Below are 23,957 nucleotides of genomic sequence, written 5' to 3' on the forward strand. Positions count from 1 at the left end.
TCAGCCTTTGCCTTTCAGTGTAATAGTTAGGTAACCTCTGCTGCTAGCCTTCCCCAACAAGGACTTACCTCAGCCTCTATCTCTGCTTGACGCTTCTCCAGGAGTTTGGCCACGACCATAGCCCTGTGGCGCCCAGAGCGTTTATAGCTGACAGCCCACTCGCACAGCAAGGCCACCACTGCATCATCATCTGGGGAGATCTGTTGAGGGAGAAGCACTACAGTGAGAACTTGAGCCAAACAGAAGAGGTGAGCAGTCCTAAGGCTGGATACAACAGTGAGTCTACTTCTAGTAGAGCACAGCCTGAAGACTGCTGCATTCCCTTCTTCCTGAGATGAAGGACAGTTGTCAAGCTAGAGCCCTCCTGCTTTGTCTTTTTGACTCTGCAACACGAGGCAACTCAGAGCCCTTGACAGATGTCTAGGCTGGCTCTGCTTCAGAAAATCACCTCACTTCCAGCAACACATCTATGGAGTGCTCATCTTAGCACTGAATGAAACACAGCTTCTCCACAGCATTATACAAACAATACAAACCACCAGTCCTGCAGCTCAGCCAGAAACCAATGCAGTATGGGTTGTACTATGGTCCTACACAGATGTTACTTCCCAGGCTAAGAGGAACTTGAACTGTGAGAGCTCCCAGAGTCGCAGGAAGCAGCTGACAGCCCAGAATCTGACAAGGCTAACATTTACTTCTCTCAGACACATAACATGTCTTTATCATCAATCTGCTATCTGGACAGATGTCCATCAGGAGACTCTCCTCAGTCCAGTGTATTCTCTCAAGCTTACACTTATTTGTTAGCACAGACTTTATGGAGCACAGAGCCCCCCCCATTCTCAATTTAGTACCTCCCTACCTTAAGGCTGAATTAAATCTTGGCCAAAGGCCACTACCTAGTCAGCTTTCTGCAGACACAGGACAGTAACTGTGGAATACCAACAAGAATATAACCACATCCAAGACCACGGCCCAGTAGCAAAGTCCCAAAGTACCTCATGACTGTCTTTGGTTGGACCCAGCCCAAATATCCTGTTATATAAAGAATCCAAGGAGTTGCTGAAGTCAGATCTTTCAAAGCTGTGACTGTCCAGAACTTCTAAAGTGTGCAAGACACGACCAATAGTGAAACCTAGAAGAGAAGAGAGTGTGTATTTGCCAGCTGGTACAACAGACTCTGGAGCAAAAGTTTCTGTGAGCTCATTACTCAGGAGCCTGCCTACAGAAAGCTGTACCAGTCAGGCAAGGGTCCACCGAGCTTAGCATTCTGACTCTCTCAGAAGCCAACAGTAGATGTTAGGGGAAAGCATCAGAACACAGCAGGTATAAAAGAGTAAAGTCCTCTGGTACATGAAATCCGGCTTCCAGTAACAGAAACTTTCCCCATACCTGAGGGAAGAGATCTATGCAAGACTTTGCATTGGAAAGAGAGAGTGTCATTTGATTTTTTTCACTGCTGACAGTAAACACCCACAGCAGCAAATAGGAAAAAGAAAACAGACAGGAAGTTTTTCAGGGTAACACATGGACAAGGGGGAAAAGAAACTTAAACCTACAGCAAGTTACCTGCTGTGGTTTCCTGGCATTTGTCAAATGACCAGCGAACCTCCACAGCCTGGCCACGTTCCTTGATCTGCTGCTCAATTTCACGCAGCTTTGCCCGAACCTAAAAGCAACGGACTTGTGTCAATATATAAAGGTATGCCTTAGAAATCCTGGGTACTAAATGATGGGAAAACAAAGAGCATGACAGTAATTCTACTCTAAGTAAGATTTTGTTCATCTTCCAAGGACTTCACTGTCTTGCCTAGAGCAGAATGGAAGGAGTTAATTCCTCAGGAGTGGGACAGCACCTCCAGCTCTGCTTATGACACAACATGAAAAGAAAATTCAGAAAGGACCAAGATACAGCTATTATCCTGGACCATAAAAGCTCCCTTTTTTGAAGGCTGCTCACCTGCTGTGTGAAGGCTGAATTCCCTCCTGGCATGGGCAAGTTGGATGGGGCTATAGGCAGGTGGTCCAGTGGAGAGCCAGTCTTTATCCTACTATCAGTCAATGAGTAATGCCACACAAGGGCACTTGGGCAACACAAAATTATACTCTGCAACAGAAAGAAAAGTCAGCATCACTGAACAAATCAAAGTCAAAATAACTAATACTACACAGAAATAACCACTTCTTTATCCTACTGCTCAGGTATTCATCATCTTGTATATATATATTTACTATCTGGGTTTTTTTGTTCTAAGATCCAAAAGAATCTTTGGGCTAAAGACCACACTACAGTAGAAAGGACTAAACTTGTATATTTACTGTGCCCTGTTTCTTGCCCTAGGCATGCTTAGGAAGCCAAGATCAGAGTTCCATGCTACCCAAAAGCAGCAACATATTGCTGTAGAGCTCCCTGCTCTTTCTAAACCATCTGTTTATTTCCATCAATGCACAGTCCAACCCTCGTAGTCCAGGAGCAGCATTTACATTAATGACTTACAGCCCTCAGCAAGAATAAAAGTGTGAGAAGAAATGAGTCAGCAGACCCAAACTCATTATATTATATTGTTTAATAATGACAAGTGTGATTATATTAATGATTATAGTAACAATACTATTGTATGTATGTTTTCATTCTTTTACCACCTTGCACAGACATCCACACAAATAGAGACAAAACTTCACTGAACAATTCCTAGGATCCAGCCCTACAGCTCCTGGCTCACAAGGAGACAGACATTAAGATGGGCAACCAAGGCTGTTTTAGACACTCCAACAAAAGAAGACATTGTATCTCCAGACCATTTGAGCAGAAGTTAATCATGTATGCTTAGAAATGCATCTCACTTCACTCAGCTCCAACTACCAAACACTACATCTCACTCTGCCTTAATCTTATCTACTATCTGCAGAAAAGGAGACCTGTAGATCTTCCATCAGAAGAAACACACTAAAAAAAAATCAGACCACCATTAACTAGTTAGAACTTTTTACCCAAGTTGTGTTCAAACCCCAAATCAGCCAGATCTCTGAGGTGCATAAGTTCATGTATTTTCCCTAAAGCTCCTCAAAGGATTTTTTATATCTAAAAATAAAAGTTTTATCACACAGAAACTCGAAGAAAAAGAAAAATCACTAAACTTTTTAAACTGAAAGTGACCAAGGAGGACTTAGTAGGAATACAAAGGGGTCAATTTTAATCCCCTCATTGTTCTCCAGTCCTTTGTTGTGGTTTAGCCCCAGTCAGCAACTAAGAAGCACCAGGCAGTCTCTCTGTCACATCACACACCCCCCTCACCAGGAGGGGAATAAGAATCAGGGAAACAAGATAGTAAAGCGCATGGGTTAAGAACAGTTTAATAACTAAAACGAAATAAAATATAACAATACTTCATAATAACAAGAATGAAAATAAATATGAAAGAAAATAAAAGAAGAAAACCCCACAATTGCTGCCTGAAGCAGTTGCCACTGCCCATGCTCTATGCTCTCTTCTCCTCTGCCTTCTGCTCCATCCTGCACTCTGGAATCTCCCCTGCTTTAACATGTTCCTTTCCTCCCCTAGAAGGGGCAATCTCCACTCCTCCTGCAGGGACTCAGCTGACCAAATCACTCCCATCTTGAAGGAGAAAAACACAACCATGAACACACACACTGAACAGAACTCACCTATCTCCTTCTGACACAAGGACAGTATGGACTGAGTGTCACAGCAACTCAACAGCATCTATTCAAACGTCTATTAATGAGGCTTCAGTAGCCTTGTCCTTTTACTGCCAGTTAAGATTTAATCAATTCCTAGTATAAACACTAACAGTTTAGAGTTGTTCCCTTTCATAGCCCGCTGCCATTCCAGAAGAGAGTGGTCTGCATAAACCATTAAAGTTCTTCCATAAAGAAGTAGGAAGGGTTGGTTTTTGTGAGTGTGCTGGTTATTTGGTTTATTTTGGCTTTTATGTTCTGTGGGGGTGGGTTCTTCTGATAAGACACTGCTTGGTTTTAAGAGCTCACTACAAATTACACAGGTATACTTTCATTTCTGGCATAATTTCCCCTTCCTAGATGACAACCTGTTACTGACATATGCAAGATGAAATAACCTTTTCTTTCTCATCCCCTTCTCTGCAAAGCTTTCCCAGTCTTCTGAGGCACCTGTGAACAGAGCAAAAGGCTCTACTCCAACTCACTTTTCCTGTGCCAGTCAGTCAAGGGCACTGTCACAGTACCGATGTCTGGTACAAAAGCCCTGTAGTGTGTCAGCAAAGAATTATCCTTTGATAATCACAGTTTGTATTTCCGTACTCAGAAAGTTGCTGACTCAGATTGTAATGATTTTTGTGTGACAGCATACAATATAAACTGTCCCTGTTGACTCCACTGTCACCAACCACCACTCAAACCTACCTGGAGGATGCAGCTGAGCCCATATACCACTGGCCGGTGCTGGGGGCACAACAGTAAGTCACTGAAAGGGCTAGGAGGAGGATTCCCTGCAGCTGGCTGAGGGGTGGGAGTTGAAGGAAGAGCATTCCCTGTCTGGGCAGCCAGGAGGTGGGGTGGGTGCCCACCAGCACCATCCAGCTGCATAGCCAGCCTGCGGGTGCAGAAGTAGGCCAGACGTCTGGACAGGTACGCAGACTGCACAAACTCCCCAGAGTACTGCAGGGAAGAGGGAGAGGGGGAAAACAGCCTCAGTACAATCAACACAAGAGAATCCTTTCTCCTTTCCAAAGCAGTATACTGTGTGGCACTGCCTTGTTGAGACAGTCTTCTTTTACAGAGAGCATCATCCATCACCCACTGGCTACTAAGCATCAGAAGAACCCTTTAAATGCTCTCCATATCAAAGTTACCCACACCCAACCTTCCTGGGGCTTCAAAGGTTTGCCTAGAATCTGTTGCAACACAAAGAAAGAAAAGTAGTTTCCATGTAGTGGTGCACAATCAGTCCAACTATCACAATATGACATGGGCTGGGATTACCAAGTCCAGCGCAGGGAAAGAGCATAAAGGAGAAACAAAGAGAGCAGGACTAAAAGGCATCCTTGCATGAGCTAAGAAGGATGCCCAGAGAGACATTCCCTAGAGTTCTCATCAGCCCTCAGGTGACAGGAAGGGGGGGGGACAGCAGTGAAGGTCAGTGCTCCCCTGCAGCAAGGCAGGTCCATGTTGCTCACCCGCAGCAGCAGGGGCAGAAGCATTTTCAGAAACTCATCCTCTCCTGACCGGATCTTCTCAAAGCACTCGAGGACCCACGTCAGGAACTCGTGCCGGTCCAACATGCCATCCTGCACACAGATAAAGGCAGAGCAGACACATGAAAGCTGAAACAACATCCACAAAGGAAAAGGCAGAGCAGCGGCACCTGCTTCCTTCCTAACAGTGGAGATCATTCTCAAAGTTTGCACTGTTCTGTACTACCCCTGTTGCGCTGCTGAGCTCAAAACCACATCCAGCCCTACCGGGCTCTTCACAGAAAGAGAACAGTCTGAAAAGAATCGATCACTTGGCATCCACTTCCTCCAGCCCTCCTCTGCTACACATCCACCCAGCAGCCACCCCAGTTCCTCACCTGGAACATGAACATAGCTAGTTTCTCATTGTAGTCCCACTGCTTCAAAGCTTGTTCCACCTCTTGGGGCATTGGCCCAGAAGGTGAACCACAGCCTTGTCCTGGGAGCTGTCTGTAGAACTCTGCAATTTTCTGCAGCTGCTCTGACAGGTACTTGGTGATGATCTGTGTCCATTCTGGAGAAGAGGAAAGAGGTCAGCAACAAGTGCTGCAAGTGCAATAAGAAGCTGGAAAGATACAGGCTGATGCATTGGTGGAAAACAAAAACAGTTCCTGTCACTTGAAAAGGACAGAAAGATAAAGAAAGAAAAAGAAGTGCTTTGCTTGTGGCCTGGAGGTGGTAGGGAAGAAGAGGCATCCACAAGAGTACACCTGTGTTTGAGGGACAGGGTTACATTGTGCAAGAAAAGCTGGGAAGAAAAATTTCTCATCTGGAGTTGTTGAGAATCAGCGGGCACTAAGACTTATCATCAGGAAACAAGTTTATATGGACTTCCAGGCTCTCTCTTACTATGCCAGAGCAGGCTGAGAAGGAAACACCTGGGATGGACAGAACCAGTGCTCCACACGAGTGCTTACCAATGAAGGGATCAATGACATGACGCTTTTTCACCTTGGTTTCTGTGATGGCAGCATAATAGGCACAAGTCATTTTGATAAGCCAGGCTGCTCTCATGACTGGAACAGTGTATTTTGCCAAATAACCAAAGACTTCTTCCTTCTTGCTAAAGATGGGCACCTGTAACAGAATTGAGAGGTAGAATTGCAACCAAGGACTTAGATGTGAACCATTACAAAGCAACTACACAGGCTGTAGGCGCTGCAAGCTGTGTAAAAGGTCAAAAAGGATAGGTAGGCAGGCTGCACAAACTCTCCAGAATACTGTAGGGAGGTGGGAAAACTGTGTTGCTCTATCTCAAGAAACCTACTGCAGGAATTCACCTGTGGCCAGAAAGCAACAGCACCAGAGCTGCATTTCAGCATAAACAGCAACAAGATATACGGAAGTAAGACAGAAAACATAATTACATCACTGGAAACCTACAGCCTGAATCCTGCAAACAGCCTTGAGGATATCCTCCATATAAACAATCACAACAGGTACAGACTAAGGACTGAGTCAGAAACACCGAGTAGCTACTATACAGATTGAAGACAGGATTCTTCATTTGGTAAACAAATGACAGTGGTTTCAAAAGTCTCATAATATCAAGAGTAGCCAACAGGAGAGTGGGAGAAAAGGGGAACAGAGTAACACAGCAGGAAGGAAATCATTAATTCATGATATAACATGGGAGGATATCATCAGACTGCAGATCTATAAACCAGGAAGCAATAACATATCAGAGGAAAAAGTACAGCTGTGGGGCTCATTTCCACAGGATACTAGGGAGACCAAAAGTATGCATGTGTTCCCAGAGGAGTGAGCAAATGCACTGAGAACGGCTCCACTGGACAACTCAACGTCTTTGAGCTACCAGTGGTATGTTTCTTCCCAACTATTGTGTGATGCCTCAAAGACACAGACCATTTCACTGCTGAGAGTTGCTGCTTTCATGTCTCAGTCCATGAAAACTGATGGAGCCCACTGCAGGAAACTCGGGAGAGCTTTGAAAGGTTCGGGCTTTCACAATCATCTCAGGAAACTGACAGCCAACATGCAACAGACACAGGGAGTAAGTTCATAAGGAGACAGATTCTGGGAAATTGGAGTGACTCAGAACACCAAGGATCAGACAAACTCCATTTCACAACTGGGAGTTATGTTCTTCCCCAATGCATACTACATTCCAAAGTTCCCTGCTTATAGACCCACTCTGACAGAGAGTTAATTAGCTCCCCTTGCTATCAAGCCTGATGAAACACCAGAGCAAGACCTTTCTTTCCTCTTCCACGCTCTCTGAATTCAATGCTACCAGGGAAACATCTAGCCTTAGACCTCAGAGCATAGACATGGTCTAGCCTGGCTGAGACCAAGCTATAATACACATACTCTTCTCAGCTTAAAGCACCACAAACACATGTGGCTGCAACAGAAATCTGGGAAATCACTCAGCTGATTACTTCCAGTAATTCTGACTATGATTTTGGAGACTTTGAAAAGCCCTCCACAATAAGCATGGTCCTAATCTAAGCAACAGACTAAAGGCAACAGAGTGAAAACGTCTAAACCTTAAAAATCTATGAGATGTCTCACACAAGCTAAAAGATAAAGCTGTACATGACCTCCAAAGGAGGGATCAGTTTTTTCAGTGAAGATGACTACAGCCAGGGCACTACAAATCCAGGACACGCTCTTCGAGCTGAAAGCTTCAAGAGATGTAGAGAGAAGAAAGTTCTCCAAATAGTACAAACCTCCTACTCTAGAAACACTTTAGCAACAAGCACAGATGACACGCTCTGCCCTGACAGGCAACATCTCCTGTAACATACCTTCTTAGCAAGATGAGTGAGGGGCTTAGTCCCAGCCAGATCTGTGAACCAATTGTTTATGGCACTCTGAGAACGTGCTGTCACCAGCCAAAAGTTATCTTTCTGATTCACCTGGGGTTTCCTCCTCCCTGTGTCAGGCAGTGTATTGCACCGCAGCTTTTCTGCAATAATACTGCTGAAGTTTGAACTGATCTGGAAAGAGAAAAAGAAAGAATAAAAGCAAGAATTACCTTTCACAGGTCCAAGATCTGTTCGACACACTTAAAAGCCTCATTTATCATTCCTACCAGAAGTCTCACTAGTGTCAACTTTTGAAACACAAAACACCCGTCAATAATTTTGTTCTATTTGCAAAAATAAATGCTTCTAAGACAATAACCACACAGGGACTCAAGCTAAGACAGACACCACCCTTTATATCGTCAAACCAGGCAGAAGGCTTCTCAGGCAGACGTCAACGGAATACAGGAAAACAAGTACACTGTGCCTGTTGACTGCCTTCCACCCCAGTCCTCTCATCAGGGAGGTGGGGAAGTTAACATCTTGATTTTAAACACTAGAAAAATGGAGCTGAAACCAGTTATATAACCCCTGTGCTTAAACTGACAGATGTTTCATGAAATCTTACTCCTCTTGTACCACAGCCGTAACGTAACCAAACCAATAAGATGTTTCCTGCTTCAGGTATCCTAGTGCAGAATATAAGGACTTCTAGATGCTGGTTTAACAGAAACTGCAGATCCAAACCTGTCCCTAAGATGTACAGAGGAAGACAAGAACCTGTTCTATCAGAGGTGTCACACTGTTGCAAAAGCATGCAGAACTTCAGTTCTACAGGACCTGAGAGTTAGGCACTGAAACACCCATCCTAAAGGGACCGGTCTGCTGGTTCTGTACATGGGGAAGGAACGAAACCCAGGACTGTCCAGGACTTGGCCTTGCCCATACAGGCATCAGGTCCTGCCAAATAAACCCCCATGCTATCCCGACGGCTCTCACCTTTGCTGGGTTGAAATTGACATTTTTGGCACTACCGTGCTCGTCCCCAGAGACCGCTGGCTGGTTATTGAAGCCCTGCTTGACGTTCAGAGCAGTCAGCTCATCCTGCGGGGGAAGGACGATCAGCAGGGCCTGGCAAAGGCGCCTCCACACCGAACGCCCGCAGCCTCCGTCCCCGCCACGGCGGCTCAGCCAGCGTGGGCACAGGGCGAGGCGCGGCCCGGCGGGGCCCAGCCGGCCTCCCCCCGGGCCCTCCCTGCCAGGCAGCGCCCCAGCCCAGTGCCGGGACACGGCAACCACGGGTCTCTGGCCAGACCCCCCCACCCAGGGCCCGGGGGAACGGGCTCCTCAGGGCCAGAGGCTGCGGGAAGCAGAGCTCCCCGACCGCACCGCAGCCCGACGGCTGCCCCCGCGGCCTCCTCACGGCCAGTCCCGGCACGCCGGCCCCGGGTCCCCACGCACGCCCGGCCGCCGCACCTCCTTCTGCTTGGGGTCCTGCGGATAGACGTCGGGCGGGCCGAGGCGCGGGCGCTTGAGCGGGCGGTGCTCGTAGCTGAGGACACCGAAAGCCGCCATCCCGGACCGACCGGCGGGCACAGGCGGCCGGGCCACAACAAGGACCGCCGCGGCCACCCGCGCCTGCGCCCTGCGCCGGGGCCGCCCGAGCGCCGCCGGAGAGGCCCGAGCGAGCCGCCGCCGTGACGGGCGCGGCCGAGAGCAGCCGGAGCGCCCCGAGGCTGCGCCGGGGAAGCACGACAAGTCCCGAGCGCTGCCGGGGAAGCACGACAAGTCCCGAGCGCTGCCGGGGAAGCACGACAAGTCCCGAGCGCTGCCGGGGAAGCACGACAAGTCCCGAGCGCTGCCGGGGAAGCACGACAAGTCCCGAGCGCCGCCGGGGAAAGACGAAGAGTCCCGAGCGTCGCCGGGGAAGGACGAAGAGTCCCGAGCGTCGCCGGGGAAGGACGGAGAGGCCCGAGCGCCGCCGGGGAAGGACGAAGAGTCCCGAGCGTCGCCGGGGAAGGACGGAGAGGCCCGAGCGCCGCCGGGGAAGGACGGAGAGGCCCGAGCGTCGCCGGGGAAGGACGGAGAGGCCCGAGCGTCGCCGGGGAGAGACGGAGAGTCCCGAGCGTCGCCGGGGAAGGACGAAGAGTCCCGAGTGCCGCCGGGGAAGGACGGAGAGGCCCGAGCGCCTCCGGGGCGGGCCCGAGGCTGAGCCGAGCGGAGGCGGAAAGTGTCGAAGAGAGACGGGGCTGCCCGATGGGTGAGCGACGCCCCCTGGCGGGAGCGCTGCGCCGGCGGCGCGCCGAGATGGAGTCACGTGACGCACCTGCGCCCCTCGCCCGTGTCCCCATCGCCGCCCCCCGCCACGGCCCCAGTTCCTCCCAGTTCCTCCCAGTTCCTCCCAGTTCTCAGGGGCCCGGCCCAGGACACACGTGGGCTGGGCTCCCCACACTGGCCTTACTCCCGGTGCGCCCTGTGGCACGGCTGAGCGAGCGTGGGAGTAGGGCAGGATGAACCGGGGGGTCGCAGTGTGTGGGGGGCTGCCCCGTGGAATTCAGAACGCTCTGTTTGCTTTGGGCAGCATGTTTAGTCCTCCGTTAACAGCAGTCTTTACCCATGGACATCAATGCAACAGTTAGGCTTTGAAGGGATACATTGCTGTGGGACAAGCAATGGCACCCGGAGCGGGGAGATGCGGGGCCCGGGCAGGACGGGTGCTGGGGCCAGAGCAGGATTGTAACCAGATGAGAGATTATAGGAGATGGATTAAAATAGTATACAGTAGATGTAAGTGCTTTGTGGTGCTGATCAAAACCAACATGGACTGAGGACAGACATGCCTTTCGCTTAAAGGATTCTCTAAAGGTCCCGCAGCGTCACTGGGCAACGATCAACACCTCAAAGGATGGGCCCGGTTTGTTAACAACTGTATTTGCAAAAGGATCGGGGACTGATAGGGACGTCAGTCCCTGCAAAGGACTGCAGCACTCACCACAGTGCTACAGGTCTGTGTCACGGCCACCCAGGGCTGTGCCGCTGGGCACCATACCCCTGCGGAACCATGCCCTGGCGCCCGTCTCTGCGCAGAGCTGAAATAAAGCGCTGTCTGGGCTCCGCGCGAGGATGGGCTCGCACACGGGCACCAGTCTGCGTTTCGGACCACAGGCCGGGCTGAGCCGGGGCCCTGCGAGCGTGGCGCGGCCGGTGGCAGCGGGGCAGGAAGTGGCGCAGGGGCGGAAGCCGCCAGCCCCGGCTGTACCCCGGGCTCTGCGCAACGGCTGCCACTTGCTCTGCAGCTCCAGCCGCCATGGCGATGCCTGGCGCCTTCCTCGCGCCCCTTCTCCTCCTCCTCTTCTCGCTGGGCCCCTACCCTGCTGCTGCCCGCAGCTCCTCAGGTAAGGGGGTACGTGGGCCCCGGGGGAGGCGGGACATGGGGGTGTCCCGTGGGGCTGGGGGATGTTTCTCCCCAGTGATGGCAGGGGAGAAGGACAGGATCTAGGGCTCTTAGGGACCCCACAGCCCCTCGATGTTCCCTGGGACACCCGGCACCTACATGACCCCTTGCAGTAGGGCTGCTGGGAAAGCACCTCAGTGCCAGAGCATTGCTGGCACCACCAGCCCCATGGCTCCTGGCTCTGAGACTGTCCTGCCTCGTGGCTCCTGGCCCCATGGCTCTTCTGGGCCCACAGCTCCCAGCTGCACAGCTCTGCTGGGCCCTGGGGCTACCAGCCCAGCACGGAGGGACCCTGGCTGTGAGGATGCCCTGTGGCGGGCCAGGGCAGCAGGATATGATGTGCAGATCCTATCAGCCCCATGAATCATACTGGCAGAGCAGAGCGGCAGAGCTGCGTCAGTTGTGTTTTCTGTTTTGATCCTGTTTGCAGGGGCAGGGGTGGGGGATGTGGGACTGCTGCTTTTCTTTCCACCCAGCACCTTTGTCCCAGCCATCATTTTCTGAGGAAAAAACCCCCACTTCCTGGGTGGCTGTAGGTGAAACAGCAGTTTTCCATGGAAACCAGGCTCCTCTGTACACCTGGACTTCCTGGGCTGCCAGGAAAGCGCCCTCCATCTTCAAAGTGTGCAAACAGCTGGGGTGCAGTACCAATTTGCTCTATCATCATAGAACAGTAGGGGTTGGAAAGGACCTTTAGAGATCATCTAGTCCAGCTCCCCTCCTAAAGCAGGTCCCACCGGAACGTGTCCAGGTCAGTATTGAAGACTTCCAGACAAGGAGCCTCCACATCCTCCCTTTTGTTACATTACAACACAGGAAAGCCTAGCTCTAGCTTTCTGCTGCCCCCATAGTGTTGGTTTGGACCTCAGAAAGGACCAGGTGTTCCACTGCCTGATTTTTAGGTGGAAAAATCCCATTTTGTGGGAGCCTTCAGGACAGCTCTCAGTCACCAGCAGCTGGTTTGGCACTCGCAAGGCCTCTGCAAAGTACCTCAGTCCATTAGAGTGTTCAACCCACAGCGAGCTGTTCCCATGGCTGCTGTAGTGGACTGGGGGATGATGGCCAGCATGGGGACCACTCCAGTGGCCCTGCAGCTCCTAATCAGCCCAGGATGTGGCCTCCATCTGTGTGGAGAGGACCATGACTGGCACAGCACAGTAGGAGCAGAGGAGCCAGCATGGGTGCCTGGAGCAGCTGCTTGGTCTTCTTGGGGACAAAAGCGATTCCTGCAGAGATCCAACCACTGTGACTTGGCTCTTGGCTCTGTGTTGGAGGGGCTATGTTGAGAAGCACAGCCCAGCATAATCTCCATCACCCAGCCCCAGGGCACACAGGCCCTTGCAAGCATCCTAAAGGGTAACAGCAAGGTGAATTTAGCCAGGGTGGAGGCCTCAGGCACAAATCCTGGAAAAACCCTGATTTTCTCACGGGACAAGAAAAATGGGTTGCAGGGAGGGGTTTCCATCCTGCCTCACAGTGCAAGGGGCTGCAAACAGCAGCCATGCAGTGAGCCTGATGGAGGAACTGGGGTGAAACGCTACATCTGCAGCATGAGGAGACCACAGCATGGATGTGAGTGGGACAGTTGCTTGGCTGGCAGTCCTTTGGAGGATGATGCAAGGCTGCTGGCAGCCTGGGCATCATCAGCACAATGTGTGAACAGGATGCTGAGGTCCTGGCAGTGCAGGAGAAGACCTGGGGAAGAAGTGGGCTTGTTTGCCTCCTGGAGGAAGGCTGATGGGGATGTGCAGGGACCCCTGGCATCAATTATGTCTCCCTGGTGCACTCCTGGGCCCACCGCTGTGGTGCCCAGTGGTGTCTGTCCCTTACAGGGGTGGAGTGTGTCCTCTTCAATGAGGAGTACATGACCTGCACATGGGGGAACAGAGAGACGCTCACAGCCAACTACTCCCTCTACTACTGGTAAGTGCCTTGCCCCACGGGCAACCCCACAGCAGGGTGTCCAGCAGGGGGGCCCTATGCAGTGGGGGGAGCTACTGACAGCATTGCTGGTCCCAGCATCAGCCTGCTCCTCTTCCCCAAGCCTAGGGTGGGGGAGGCTCTGTCTCTGTCAAGCAGGACAGGACGTGCTGGGGAGAGGGGTCCCAGGCAGAGCTGGGCTGTGCAGGGTCTTGGGGAGCACCAGTAACCCACTGCCTCACAGGTATGAGAACAAGTCCCCAGTAGTGGAGTGCAAGCATTACCTGCAGGACCAGGGCATCAACGTCGGCTGCCACTTCAACCAGAGCGAGATCACCCAGTTCCAGCCCTTCCGTGTCCTGGTCAATGCCAGCCTTGATGGCAAGACCCTGGAGATCCCCAGTGAGCGCATGGAACTGCAGGACCTGGGTATGGAGCAGTGAGGGGCACTCACTGTCCTCTGTGGCGCTGCTATGGGGCTGAAGCAGGGTTGTGGGCTGCCCCATCACATCCCCTTGTGTGGCAGGGACACTGGAGTGTGGGGATGGAACTCACTGTGCATCACCTGTGCCTTGCAGTGAAACCAGAGGCACCCGTCAACCTGACCATCCACAACATGAGCAACAACCAGCTGCAGCTGACCTGGACCTCCCTGTACCCCAAAGCCCAGTGCCTGGAGCACGCCGTCAAGTACAAGAGCAACAAGGACACCAGCTGGATGGTGAGAGCTTCCTGAACATCACAGAATCACAGACTCTTAAGGGTTGGAAGGGAGCTTGAAAGCTCATCCAGTCCAACCCCCCTGCCAGAGCAGGACCACCTAGAGTAGGTCACACAGGAACTCATCCAGGTGGATTTGAATGTCTCCAGAGAAGGAGACTCCACAACCCATCTGGGCAGCCCCTACCAGTGCTCCCTCACCTCAACAGGGAAGAAGTTTTCCCTTGTGTTTCTTTGAAATCTCTTATGTTCCAGCTTGTACCCATTGCCCCTTGTCCTACCATTGGCCATCACTGAGAACAGCCTGACTCCATCCTCCTCACACCCACCCTTTATGGATTTGTAAACCTTAATGAGGTCACCCCTCAGTCTCCTTTTCTCCAAGCTAAAGAGCTCCACCTCCCTCAGCCTTTCATCAGAAGGGAGATGCTCCACTCCATCATCTTTGTGTCCCTGTGCTGAACTCTCTCCAGCAGCTCCCTGTCCTTCTGGAACTGAGGGGCTCAGAACTGGACACAATATTCCAGATGCACAAGGGCAGAGTAGAGGTGGAGGAGAACCTCTCTCAACCTACTATCCATGCCCATTTGAGTACACCCCAGGATGCCATTGGCCATCTTGGCCATGAGGGCACATTGCTGGCTCATGCTCATCCTGCTGACGTGGCACCTTTGCAGTTGTGCCCAGGGATGAGCCATGCACCAGCCTCCATCGCAGTGCATCACACAGCCTCATCACCCGGCCCACATCTCTCTGCAGGAGCACCGGGTGAATGGAGACGTTTTCTCCTTCCCCAGCGTGGACTATGAGAAGTTTTACACCTTCTATGTGCGCAGCAAGATCAACAGCTACTGCGGCAGCACCCAGCTCTGGAGCGAGTGGAGTGTCCCTGTGGTTTGGGGCAGCAACACCAATGGCAAGGGTACGTCCTGGGGGCTGTGATGGGACGTGCTGGGGCATGGTGGGACTCAGCAGGTGGCCAAGCAAGTGGAAATGGGCAGCAGCTGTGAGGGTGAGACCTGTCTGAGGTGCAGACAGCAGCACTAGCCCCAGTGGCTTTTGCACTTCTGGAAGCCAAACAACCCCTGCCAGCAGGACCTACTGATTTTGCCAGGGATTTCTTAGCCCTGGAGGGATTCTCTTGCCCAGCCAGTCTGGAACAGGGTCACCAGACAGTTGTGGTGACAGCATGGCAGGGCTTGGGGACAGGCCCCCATCCTCCCAGCTGAGCCCTGCCACAGATGATGCTGAGTGCCCATGGCCACCCATGAAGGGCCACCAGTGTGCCCACCCCACTGTCATGGCAGTGCACCAGCCAGGGAGCAGTGCACCAGCCAGGGGGCTGTGTCATCCCAGCTCTTTCCAGGTGCGGCAGGGGAGCAACTGCACTGGTTCTGGATCCATACAGTGCTGATCTCCGTTGCCTCCTGCCTGCTCTTGCTGGTCCTTGTCATCCTGCTGGTGCGCATGGAAAGGTGAATGCAGGGGACTGGTTGGGGTCAGCAGCGCTGGGGCTCTTCTCCTCTGACCCATCTCTCCTGTACAGGGTGTGGGTCATCCTCATGCCTCGAATCCCCAACCCCAGCAAGAACTTTGATGAGCTCTTCATCACCCACAACGGCAACTTCCAGGTAAGGTGGCTGTGGGCAGCCTTGTCCTGGGCTCAGCCCCTGCCCTTTGGGGTTGGGGCTGGGCTCCTCTCACCTTGCTCTGCACCTCGTAGGAATGGGCTGGAGTCCCCAAAGACGTCATGGAGAGCTTCAAACCCAACTACAGCGAGAACATCTGCCACGTGAGCGAGCTGCCTCCCAAGGACAGCTACGAGCATCTCTGGGAAAGCAGCAACCCCTCACCATTGCTGCTGCCCGGGACCCCAGCTTCCCCCCACAAGCACAGCCCCTACAAGAACAGCTGCATGGGAGTGTGATGCACTCCTGCCTCCCCCCCCGCCCCGCACCCCACGCCCCCGCTGCCCCACAGATGCTGCTTGCGGGATAACGGAAATAAACGTTCCCTTTACAGCTCATCCACGGCTCGGGGCTGCTCCTGTTCCTGCGCCGCGGCCGCGCGCCCCCCCACGCTCGCGAGCGGAGCTCCGCGCCGGTACCGCGCCGTGCCGCGGCCGCTCCGCTGCGTGCGGGGCGTGGCGGGAGCCCCCCGTGGCCGCTGAGCCCTGGCCGCGGGGCTGCAGCCCACCCGCGCCGCGGCAGCACCCGCGCTCCGTGCCGGCTGCCGGGGGATGACCGCACAGGTTCCCGGCGGCGGCGGCACGGCCGTGGGGCGGGGAGGGTCTCTGGCTCACCGCGCCGGCAGCCCACACCTCCCTGCCGTCGCTTTACAAATGCCATTGACCTTGTGATGAGCCGGGTGCCCCCAAAACGGCCGCTGCAGGTGAGCAGCCTGAGTGAGAGGGCCGGTGAGCTCCTCCAGGACTCCTGAGCGTGCAGGGTGGTGGTCAGAGTGTCAGGGCAAGCGGAGCCCCTCAGCCCCCGGGGTCCCAGCAGTGCACGGGGCGGTGGGGCACAGTGGGCAGGAGGGACCATGGAGGAAGATGTGTGCTGGTCCTTCGCAGCTCACCTGGAGCACTCCAGCCCAGCCCTGTCAGGGGCATGAGGGGATGGGCGTGAGGAGCAGGTGGGTGGGTGACCACAGGCATGGGATCCAGCCTGGGGCTGTCACACGCCCTCCAGCCCCATCTGTGGTGGCAAAGGCCCTGTGGCTGTAAGGCAAGTAGCTGCCCCAAAGATGCCAGAGCAGAGGAAGATGCCTGACACAGGGACACTGCCCTCGCCCTCCGCAGGAGATGGACACGGAGCTGTAAGAGGCTGCTGGTGGGCCCACCGGTCACCTCTGCCCTGGAGACGGGGGAACACCGTCAGGCACAGCTCAGGGGGAAGGGCACGGGGCAGCCTCCAGCGCCTCATGGGCACGTGTCTCACGGCGGGAGCTGCCCCTTCCCGCGCAGCGCCCCCCAGCGGCGGCCGCACCAGCGCCGCCCCCTGCCCGGGTGGGCGCGGCCTCGGCGCTTGACGGACGGGTAACTTTCCACCCCTGCCCACGTGGTGCGCCCCAGGCCCCGCCCCTCGCGGCGGCGATTGGCAGAGGCGGCGCGGCGGCCCCGCCCCCCGCATCGCGGTGCCCGGCTCAGCGCTGCCGGCGGCGGGCAGGACCGGCAGCGGCACCGGCGGCGGCGCGGGCTCATCATGATCCTGTGTCCCCAGAGCGTGGAGCACCCCCGAGGAAGCCGGTGCCAGCGGCTGCCGGGGCAGGTAGGATCCGCCCCGCCGCCTCCGGAGCCGGCACCGGAGCCCCGGGCTCGGCTCCGCTCCGCTCGCCGCCACCGGCCCGGCCGCGGCTCCGGCAGCCCAGAGCATTGCCGCCGGCGGGGCGCGGGGCCGCGCCGTTCCGCTGCGGCGTGCCGGCGGCGGCGCGGCGGCGCCGGCCGCGTCCCCTTTGTGCGGGATGCGGAGCGCCGTGCCTCCATCACTGCCAATCAAAGTTGTTTTTCTCTGCCGGGCTGCGCTGCCCGCGCCGCGCACCGGGGGCGCTGCCGCCGCCGCCGCACAATGGGCTCCGCGCGCCGGCCGCCGGGGCAGCCCCTGACACGGCCGCCGACACTTCTCCCGTCCCCCCGGGAACCGGGGCGCGGGGCCGGGCTCAGGGCGTCCCCGGTGAGCATCGCCGGCGGAGCCACCGGTACCGGCGGAGCCGCGGTCTCGCCTCGCGGGGGGATGGAGCCCCGAGGGGACGGCAGGGGTGGGGGGTTTCCCACCTCAGAGTCTCGCACGGCCGGGCGGGGAGCGGGGCGGGGGGGCTCTCGGCGCTGCCCGGGCTTGCTCCCCTGCGCAGGGCAGCGGACCGGCTGAGCTCCTTCACCTTCCCGACTGCTTTACATGCAAACTGCTACCCGGCCATTGGCTGGCCGGGCAGTGCCGGCAGCAGCTGCCCGAGAGGGAAGAGGAGGAGTCCGGCGGTGGGTACGAGGTCGGGGTGCCTTTTGGGGTTCACGGGACTTGGACATATGAAAGCCCCCCTGAGGCAGTGCTTCCCCTGCTCGGGGCTGCGAGTGGAGGATGAGGGTCATGGCTGAGGAGGATGAGGAATGGGGCAAGATGCCAGCAGGAGAGAGCCTGGGCTGGGCCACTGTCATGGGAAGCAGGCAGGAAAGCACTCCATGGCATGAGGGCTGAGGTGGGGGTCTGCCCTGCACCTTCATTCATCATCCCCATCCTTCATCCTCCCAACTTGAGTTCTGCTTGGCCACTCACTCCAGCATCACCAGGACAAGCAGAGTGAAGAGAGCTGATGGCTTCAGTGGCTGAGTTGTGGGGTGATCACCTGGCTCTTCACTGGAGACCACTTTCCCATAGGGGAAGCAGAATTGTCCCCAGCTCCTCCACTTCTGCCCAGCAGGAGCAGTAGCTGTAGCCCCATGGGTGTCCTCAGGGCAGCTCATTTCCCCAAGCAGAGGGACTTTGCAGGTCACTTCTCATTTGCACCTTCTCCCAAGAGACAGAGAAGCCAGTGCTCTTTGTCTCTCCTCATTTTAATTTGGGGTTTGGGCTTACTTGGACCTGTTTGACCAAAAGCAGAGGAAGCTCCAAATGACATCATGTAAATCCCTTTACACCTCAATGATGGTGTGATCAGAAGTGCAGGACAGTAGAAGACATCCAGAGCTCCTTCCTGCAGTGCCTGCATGGTTACTCTGTTCTGCTGCTTGGCTCAGCCTCCCCCTCTCTTGTGGTGCTCTGCTCTGTGCCCCTTGGCTTTGCCATCCCCACTAGTGCTGCCCTGACCCTCTGGATCTCCTCATGGTGTCACATGGAGCTGCTGTAGAAATGAAGGCCTGATGTAGTTCTGTTTGACAAGGTAGCTGCTGGCAAGACAGGGGGCACTGAAGTTCCTGGCTCCGTGTGTCTCCTGGCTGGCAGTGACAACCAGGGGTCATGGTGGAGCAGCATCTGGCTTGCTGGTGGTTGCCATTGTGGTTGCTGTGTATGGACTCTTCTCAATGAGTTTCCCATCTGTGTTTTCACTGGTGTGCACCCCTGGTGCCAGCTGTGCCATGCACCCATGTGCTGTGGAACCTGCTCTCACACTATCTCCTTGGGTAGTGTGTGAGGAGACCTTGGAGCCCCTCCATGTGCTCCTGGCCATGTGGTGGGTGCCAAGACATGGCTTACCCTTCGGCTTGCTGGGGCAGGAGCCCAGGAGCAGCTCAGCTGTCTCCACAGCTTCCCTTCATCCCAGTGCTGGGCAGGAAAGCTCAGTGCTTGTGGTGCAGGACCCTGGCTGCAAGACTGATGGGCTGCTCTCCTCTGGGAGGACTTTCACTAGCCAGATTTCTCCTGGTCCAGCGTTGCATTTGTCTCCTAGTTTGCCCTTTGCTTCTACTCACCAGGCAGTGCCTTCTTCCAGGCAGAGACCAGCCTACGTTTCTTTTAGCCTGTCCCACTAGCAGTGACCCTGCTAGCAGTGCTCTGCCCAGTTCCCCAACCCCCTGTGTTGGCTTCTGTCTTGATGGTGTCCCTCTGGGAGCACCCAGCCAGGAGACCCCTCTCATTGCCTGGGCTTGGCTGGTGTGGGCTGCTGCAGGGAGAGCTGAGCAGAGCGTGTTCCCCACAGGTAGTGAAAATGTCCGGTGGTGACCCCGAGCGTCCCCAATTCCTCTTCGTGAAGGTGCTGGCAAGCCGGGGGCGGCTGGAGGCGGTGACCCAGCAGATGGGCTACCACCCACAGTACCTGGACAGCTTCCTCAAGACACAGCACTACCTGATGCACATGGACGGGCCGCTGCCCTTTGACTCCCGGCACTACATCGCCATCATGGTGAGCTTCTGGAGGGGAAAGGGGGTTCCACACAGCCCCACACATCTCCCTGCTCTGCCCTGCACACCTCCCCGCTCTCCCTCCACCAGACAGCTTATGCTGTGGGCTTCTCTGCAGAGGCCAAACTCATGATGTCCTGGAGGCTGGGCAAGAGGTGGGCATGGGGTGCCCTGGTGCCCTGTCCCGCCAGTGCAGTGCAGGGATGCTGATGTGTTGCTCTTGCAGGCGGCGGCTCGGCACCAGTGCCGGTACCTGGTGAACCTGCACGTGCTGCAGTTCCTGCGGGCAGGGGGGGATCCCCAGTGGCTGCGTGGCCTCGACTTCATTCCCCCCAAACTCCGCAACCTCAACGAGATCAACAAGATCCTGGCGCACCGGCCGTGGCTCATCACCAAGGAACACATTGAGGTATTGGGGAGGGGCTATCAGGCAGGGCCCGGGGGGGCAGCAGCACCCTGTCTGCCTGCCCATGGCACATCGCTGGTCTGTCTGTGTCCTCCAGAAGCTGCTCAAAATCAGCGAGTGGAGCTGGTCGCTGGCAGAGCTGGTGCACGCCGTCGTCCTCCTGGCACACTGCCACGCGCTCGCCAGCTTTGTGTTTGGCTGTGGCTGTGAGCAGGATGAGGGCCTGGGCGGCCGAGGCTCGCTGAAGCCCTTGTCACCCGGGAACCAGTGCTTCTGCGAAGCCACCGCTGGCAACGGCTGCAGCCAGGAGCTGCTGCGCATCAACCGCAAGCGGGTGAGCCCCCAAGGGTGGGCACGTGGGGGTAAGGGCAGCGTAGTCAGGACTGCTGCCCTTACCCCCCACCCTGTGTCTGTGCAGTCCCTGGACTCCTGCATGGAGCTGGATTCCCTCCGGGAACGCATGCAGCGGATCCACGTGGAGACTGAGGGCAGGGAGGAGACAAAGCTGCTGCAGCAGGACCGGGAGGAAGGTGAGGGGCTGGGAGCGGAGGTGGGTGCGCAGGGTGGGAGTTCATATGGCATAGCAGAGGCTTGCTCCCCGCATTTCTGTACTTTTATGAGGTTCAGAGAAGGGCTCTTGGGATGCTGGTGTGGGGGAAGGAGATGGTGGTGCTTCCCAAAGAGGAGCAGCAAGGCCTGGCTCTCAGTGCTTGCTGTGGCTGGGAACAGGGCAACTGAGCATCGCTCCGACCTGTCTGCTGGGCTCTCCCCTCTCACAGATATCGATGGGGAAGTCACCGGTGCCACCAACCTTGCATGCTATATGCAGGACCCTGACTTTGGATACCAGGACTTTGCCAGGCGTGACGAGGATCAGACGCAGGTATTCAGAGTCCAGGTGAGGTTTCCTGCTCTCTCCCCTCCTCTCCTTTCTCCTCCTCTCCAGGGAGCAGATGGTCACAGGGTGCCTGTGCAACCTGGATCTGACGCAGCTGCTCTTGCAAAATGCACACTAGGGCTGGGGAGAGAGAGATGGCCGGTGACTTCTGTCCCTGAGGGCTACCAATTTCTTCACAATGCCCTCACGGAGGCAACTGTCAAAATCATTCAAAAGCTGCCCGATGAGGGACGTTGTGGTTTGTGGCAGAGCCGTCCCCAGAGCAAGCCTATTGAATTCTGCTATGCCTGGAGGTCTCCAGCCCTTTTTCCTGGGAACATGCCCTGGGCTCCCTTTTGCAGTTGCAAAAGCCTCTTGCTGTGCTCAACAGGATTACTCCTGGGAAGACCATGGCTTCTCACTGGTCAACCGGCTCTACTCTGACATTGGGCATCTCCTGGATGAGAAGTTCCGGATGGTGGATGGGCTGCAAAGCAGTGCCATGGCCAAGCGACAGGGCTGCGAACCCTCCGTCTTCAAGCGGGGCATCTGGAATTACATCCACTGCATGTTTGGCATTAGGTAGGGAAACCAGCCTCCCTGGCCCAGGGGAGAACACCAGCCTGAGCCCGGTGGGAGGAGGGTGAGGCACACCGGCTGCCTCGCAGAGGGGCTTGGAAAAGAGATGGAGGTGAGTTGCCTGCCTGGATGTTAGAATCATACAGTCACAGAATGGTAGGGGTTGGAAGGGATCTTTAGAGATCATCCAGTCCAACCCCCTGCAGAAGCAGCTCCACCTAGATCAGGTCACACAGGAACGTGTTCAGGTGGGTTTTGAATACCTCCAAGAGAGGAGCCTCCACACCCTCCCTGGGCAGCTTGGTCAGGGCTCCCTCCCCTTAACAGTGAAATAGTTCTTCCTTATGTTTAAACGGAACTTTTTGTGTTCCAGCTGCTTTCCATCACCCTTTGTCTTGTCACTGGATACAATAGAAAAAAGTGCTGCCCCAACCTCCTGACATCCACCATTTAGATACTTAAAAATATTAATGAGATCTCGCCTCAGTCTCCTCAAGACTGAACAGCCCCAGGTCCCACAGCCTTTCCTCATAAGGAAGATGCTCCAGGCCCCTGATCACCTTGGTAGCCCTGCACTGGCCTCTCTCCAGCAGTTCCCTGTCTCTCTTGAGCTGGGGAGCCCAGAACCGGACACAGGAATCTAGATGAGGCCTCACCATGGCAGAGCAGAGGGGGAGAAGAACCTTCCTTGACCTGCTGGCCACACTCTTCTGGATGCCCCCCACAATGCCATTGGCTTCTTGGCCATGAGGGCACATTGCTGGCTCATGGTTAGTTTATTATCAGCCAAGACTCCCAGGTCTCTCTCCACAGAGCAGGTCAATCCCCCAGCCAAGGCAGGGCACTTTGGGGATGGGGCTTGAGTGCCTGGTGGCCACAGCCATATGTCCCCCTGCCCTGCAGCTGTGCCATGCCCTAGGCAGACCACGGGTGAGGTGCTTTGTAGGGACGTGGTGCTGGCTGTGACTTGCTCCTGTGCTCCCCACAGGTACGATGACTACGACTATGCAGAAGTGAATCAGCTCCTGGAGCGAATGCTCAAAGTTTACATTAAAACTGTAACCTGTTACCCAGAGAAGACAAACTCAGAAATGTTTGACAGGTTCTGGAAGCAGTTCAAGCACAGTGAAAAGGTGGGAGAGCCAGCCCGTCTCTGACCAGCTGCGGTGGGCTGGGAGCGAGCAAGGGCTGCAAGGGTTTTGAGGGTGTAGAGGAAAACTTTGAGCCACCGAAACAGTCTGAGGCAGGTGGGGGAAAAATGGAAACTGGCTGTTTGTAAGGTGTTGAGCTTAGCAGGGTGTGGGGCTGTCTGCAGTGGGATGAGCACAGGGGCCACCGACAGCACAGGGATCTCCAAGGCCATTACCCTACGGGGGAGTGGTGCAGCCAGGGACGGTGCTGCACACAGCTCTGGGAGACACCACAGCCTGCAGGACTGAGAGGAGGGGAAAAGGGCAGCTGCCAGTGCTGGAAAACTGGCAGCATTTTGTCCCGTGCCAAACAGCCTCATTAGCCCGGGTGGGCTGTTGCTTGCAGTGCTGCCTGCCTGCAGCACGCCGCAGCTGCCACAACTCGCTTCTCCCTTAGGTGCACGTGAACCTGCTGATCCTGGAGGCGCGGATGCAGGCAGAGCTGCTGTACGCCTTGCAGGCCATCACCCAGTACATGATCTCCTAAGCAGCGGGGAGCTGCGCCGCGGCAGGGCCGGGCAGCAGCCTCTCTCCCTGGACTCGTGCGTGACCCGTTGCACAGGGAGGATGGAGAGGTGTTACTCATTTAGTTTACTTGACTGTCTTGTTCCCTGTTGTTTCCCCCCACCCCCATGGGGCTCCAGTGGCCCCGTTACGTGCAATTACCAAACTGTGAGGCAAGTCCGTGCTGCTGAGATGTCGGTGTTCTGCTGGAGACTTGAATGTGTCCAACAAGGAGGACTGCCAAAGACGTGGGTGGGGGGAGAGGGAGGGGGGAGGGACTCGGGCCAGTTTGGAGGGAGGCTTCCCTAGGAGCAAGAGCTCCTCACCCCGGCACTGGGGGAGCTTTGGCTGCTGAGGGGAAAGCTGGTTTCCTTCCCTCTGCTTGCAAGCCCCCGTCAGTGCCTGGTATCGTTGGGGTGATGCATCTGGCTCGGGAACAGCACAGGGAGCTCGTGGGTGCTTTGTAATGTCCTG

The 23,957-nt window shown here is 55.5% G+C and overlaps 3 protein-coding genes across 8 annotated transcripts in view; 2 read left to right on the forward strand and 1 right to left on the reverse strand.

The window, feature by feature from the left end:
• The window catches only part of MED12 (mediator complex subunit 12), a 33,076-nt gene extending 23,438 nt beyond the window's left edge, over window positions 1-9,638 (reverse strand). For both annotated transcript variants that reach the window (XM_062006462.1, XM_062006461.1), the window contains exons 1-11: window positions 9,479-9,638; window positions 9,002-9,106; window positions 8,003-8,194; window positions 6,149-6,308; window positions 5,570-5,745; window positions 5,175-5,285; window positions 4,402-4,656; window positions 1,961-2,107; window positions 1,570-1,669; window positions 999-1,135; window positions 69-200 (exon numbers count right to left, since the gene is read on the reverse strand). In XM_062006462.1, the coding sequence (XP_061862446.1) occupies window positions 69-200; window positions 999-1,135; window positions 1,570-1,669; window positions 1,961-2,107; window positions 4,402-4,656; window positions 5,175-5,285; window positions 5,570-5,745; window positions 6,149-6,308; window positions 8,003-8,194; window positions 9,002-9,106; window positions 9,479-9,577 (1,614 nt within the window). In that variant the 5' untranslated portion in view covers window positions 9,578-9,638. The remainder of the gene's footprint in view (window positions 1-68; window positions 201-998; window positions 1,136-1,569; window positions 1,670-1,960; window positions 2,108-4,401; window positions 4,657-5,174; window positions 5,286-5,569; window positions 5,746-6,148; window positions 6,309-8,002; window positions 8,195-9,001; window positions 9,107-9,478) is intronic.
• Window positions 9,639-10,876: 1,238 nt separating this feature from the next.
• Window positions 10,877-16,122, forward strand: IL2RG (interleukin 2 receptor subunit gamma). Its single transcript, XM_062006315.1, has 8 exons — window positions 10,877-11,397; window positions 13,289-13,379; window positions 13,621-13,805; window positions 13,955-14,097; window positions 14,856-15,018; window positions 15,463-15,571; window positions 15,643-15,727; window positions 15,820-16,122. The coding sequence occupies exons 1-8, from the start codon at window positions 11,310-11,312 to the stop codon at window positions 16,021-16,023; spliced, it is 1,068 nt and encodes a 355-aa protein (XP_061862299.1). The 5' UTR covers window positions 10,877-11,309; the 3' UTR covers window positions 16,024-16,122.
• A 1,122-nt stretch (window positions 16,123-17,244) lies between these two features.
• On the forward strand, window positions 17,245-23,750 carry LOC104555740 (sestrin-3-like). Of its 5 annotated transcripts, none has more exons than XM_062006313.1 (9): window positions 17,245-17,365; window positions 19,725-19,928; window positions 20,154-20,336; window positions 20,431-20,667; window positions 20,752-20,863; window positions 21,113-21,231; window positions 21,602-21,792; window positions 22,778-22,922; window positions 23,377-23,750. In XM_062006313.1, the coding sequence occupies exons 1-9, from the start codon at window positions 17,300-17,302 to the stop codon at window positions 23,464-23,466; spliced, it is 1,347 nt and encodes a 448-aa protein (XP_061862297.1). In that variant the 5' UTR covers window positions 17,245-17,299; the 3' UTR covers window positions 23,467-23,750. The 5 variants fall into 5 exon arrangements, 2 of the variants coding, with proteins under 2 accessions (XP_061862297.1, XP_061862298.1); XM_062006314.1 differs by having other exon boundaries at window positions 21,113-21,216; XR_009819625.1 differs by lacking the exon at window positions 23,377-23,750 and having other exon boundaries at window positions 21,602-21,901; window positions 22,038-22,866.
• Window positions 23,751-23,957: the final 207 nt, after the last annotated feature.

This window comes from Colius striatus, chromosome 13, assembly GCF_028858725.1.
Source record: "Colius striatus isolate bColStr4 chromosome 13, bColStr4.1.hap1, whole genome shotgun sequence".
NCBI lineage: Eukaryota > Metazoa > Chordata > Aves > Coliiformes > Coliidae > Colius > Colius striatus.

Excerpts from the sequence above, each read along its gene's own strand:
- IL2RG (XM_062006315.1), top strand. The coding sequence starts at position 11,310 with ATGGCGATGCCTGGCGCCTTCCTCGCGCCCCTTCTCCTCCTCCTCTTC. Across the intron at positions 14,098-14,855 it reads ACAAGGACACCAGCTGGATG|GAGCACCGGGTGAATGGAGA; the intron begins GTGAGAGCTTCC and ends ATCTCTCTGCAG. Across the intron at positions 15,019-15,462 it reads CAGCAACACCAATGGCAAGG|GTGCGGCAGGGGAGCAACTG; the intron begins GTACGTCCTGGG and ends AGCTCTTTCCAG.
- LOC104555740 (XM_062006313.1), top strand. The coding sequence starts at position 17,300 with ATGATCCTGTGTCCCCAGAGCGTGGAGCACCCCCGAGGAAGCCGGTGC. Across the intron at positions 20,337-20,430 it reads TCACCAAGGAACACATTGAG|AAGCTGCTCAAAATCAGCGA; the intron begins GTATTGGGGAGG and ends TGTGTCCTCCAG. Across the intron at positions 21,793-22,777 it reads CACTGCATGTTTGGCATTAG|GTACGATGACTACGACTATG; the intron begins GTAGGGAAACCA and ends TGCTCCCCACAG.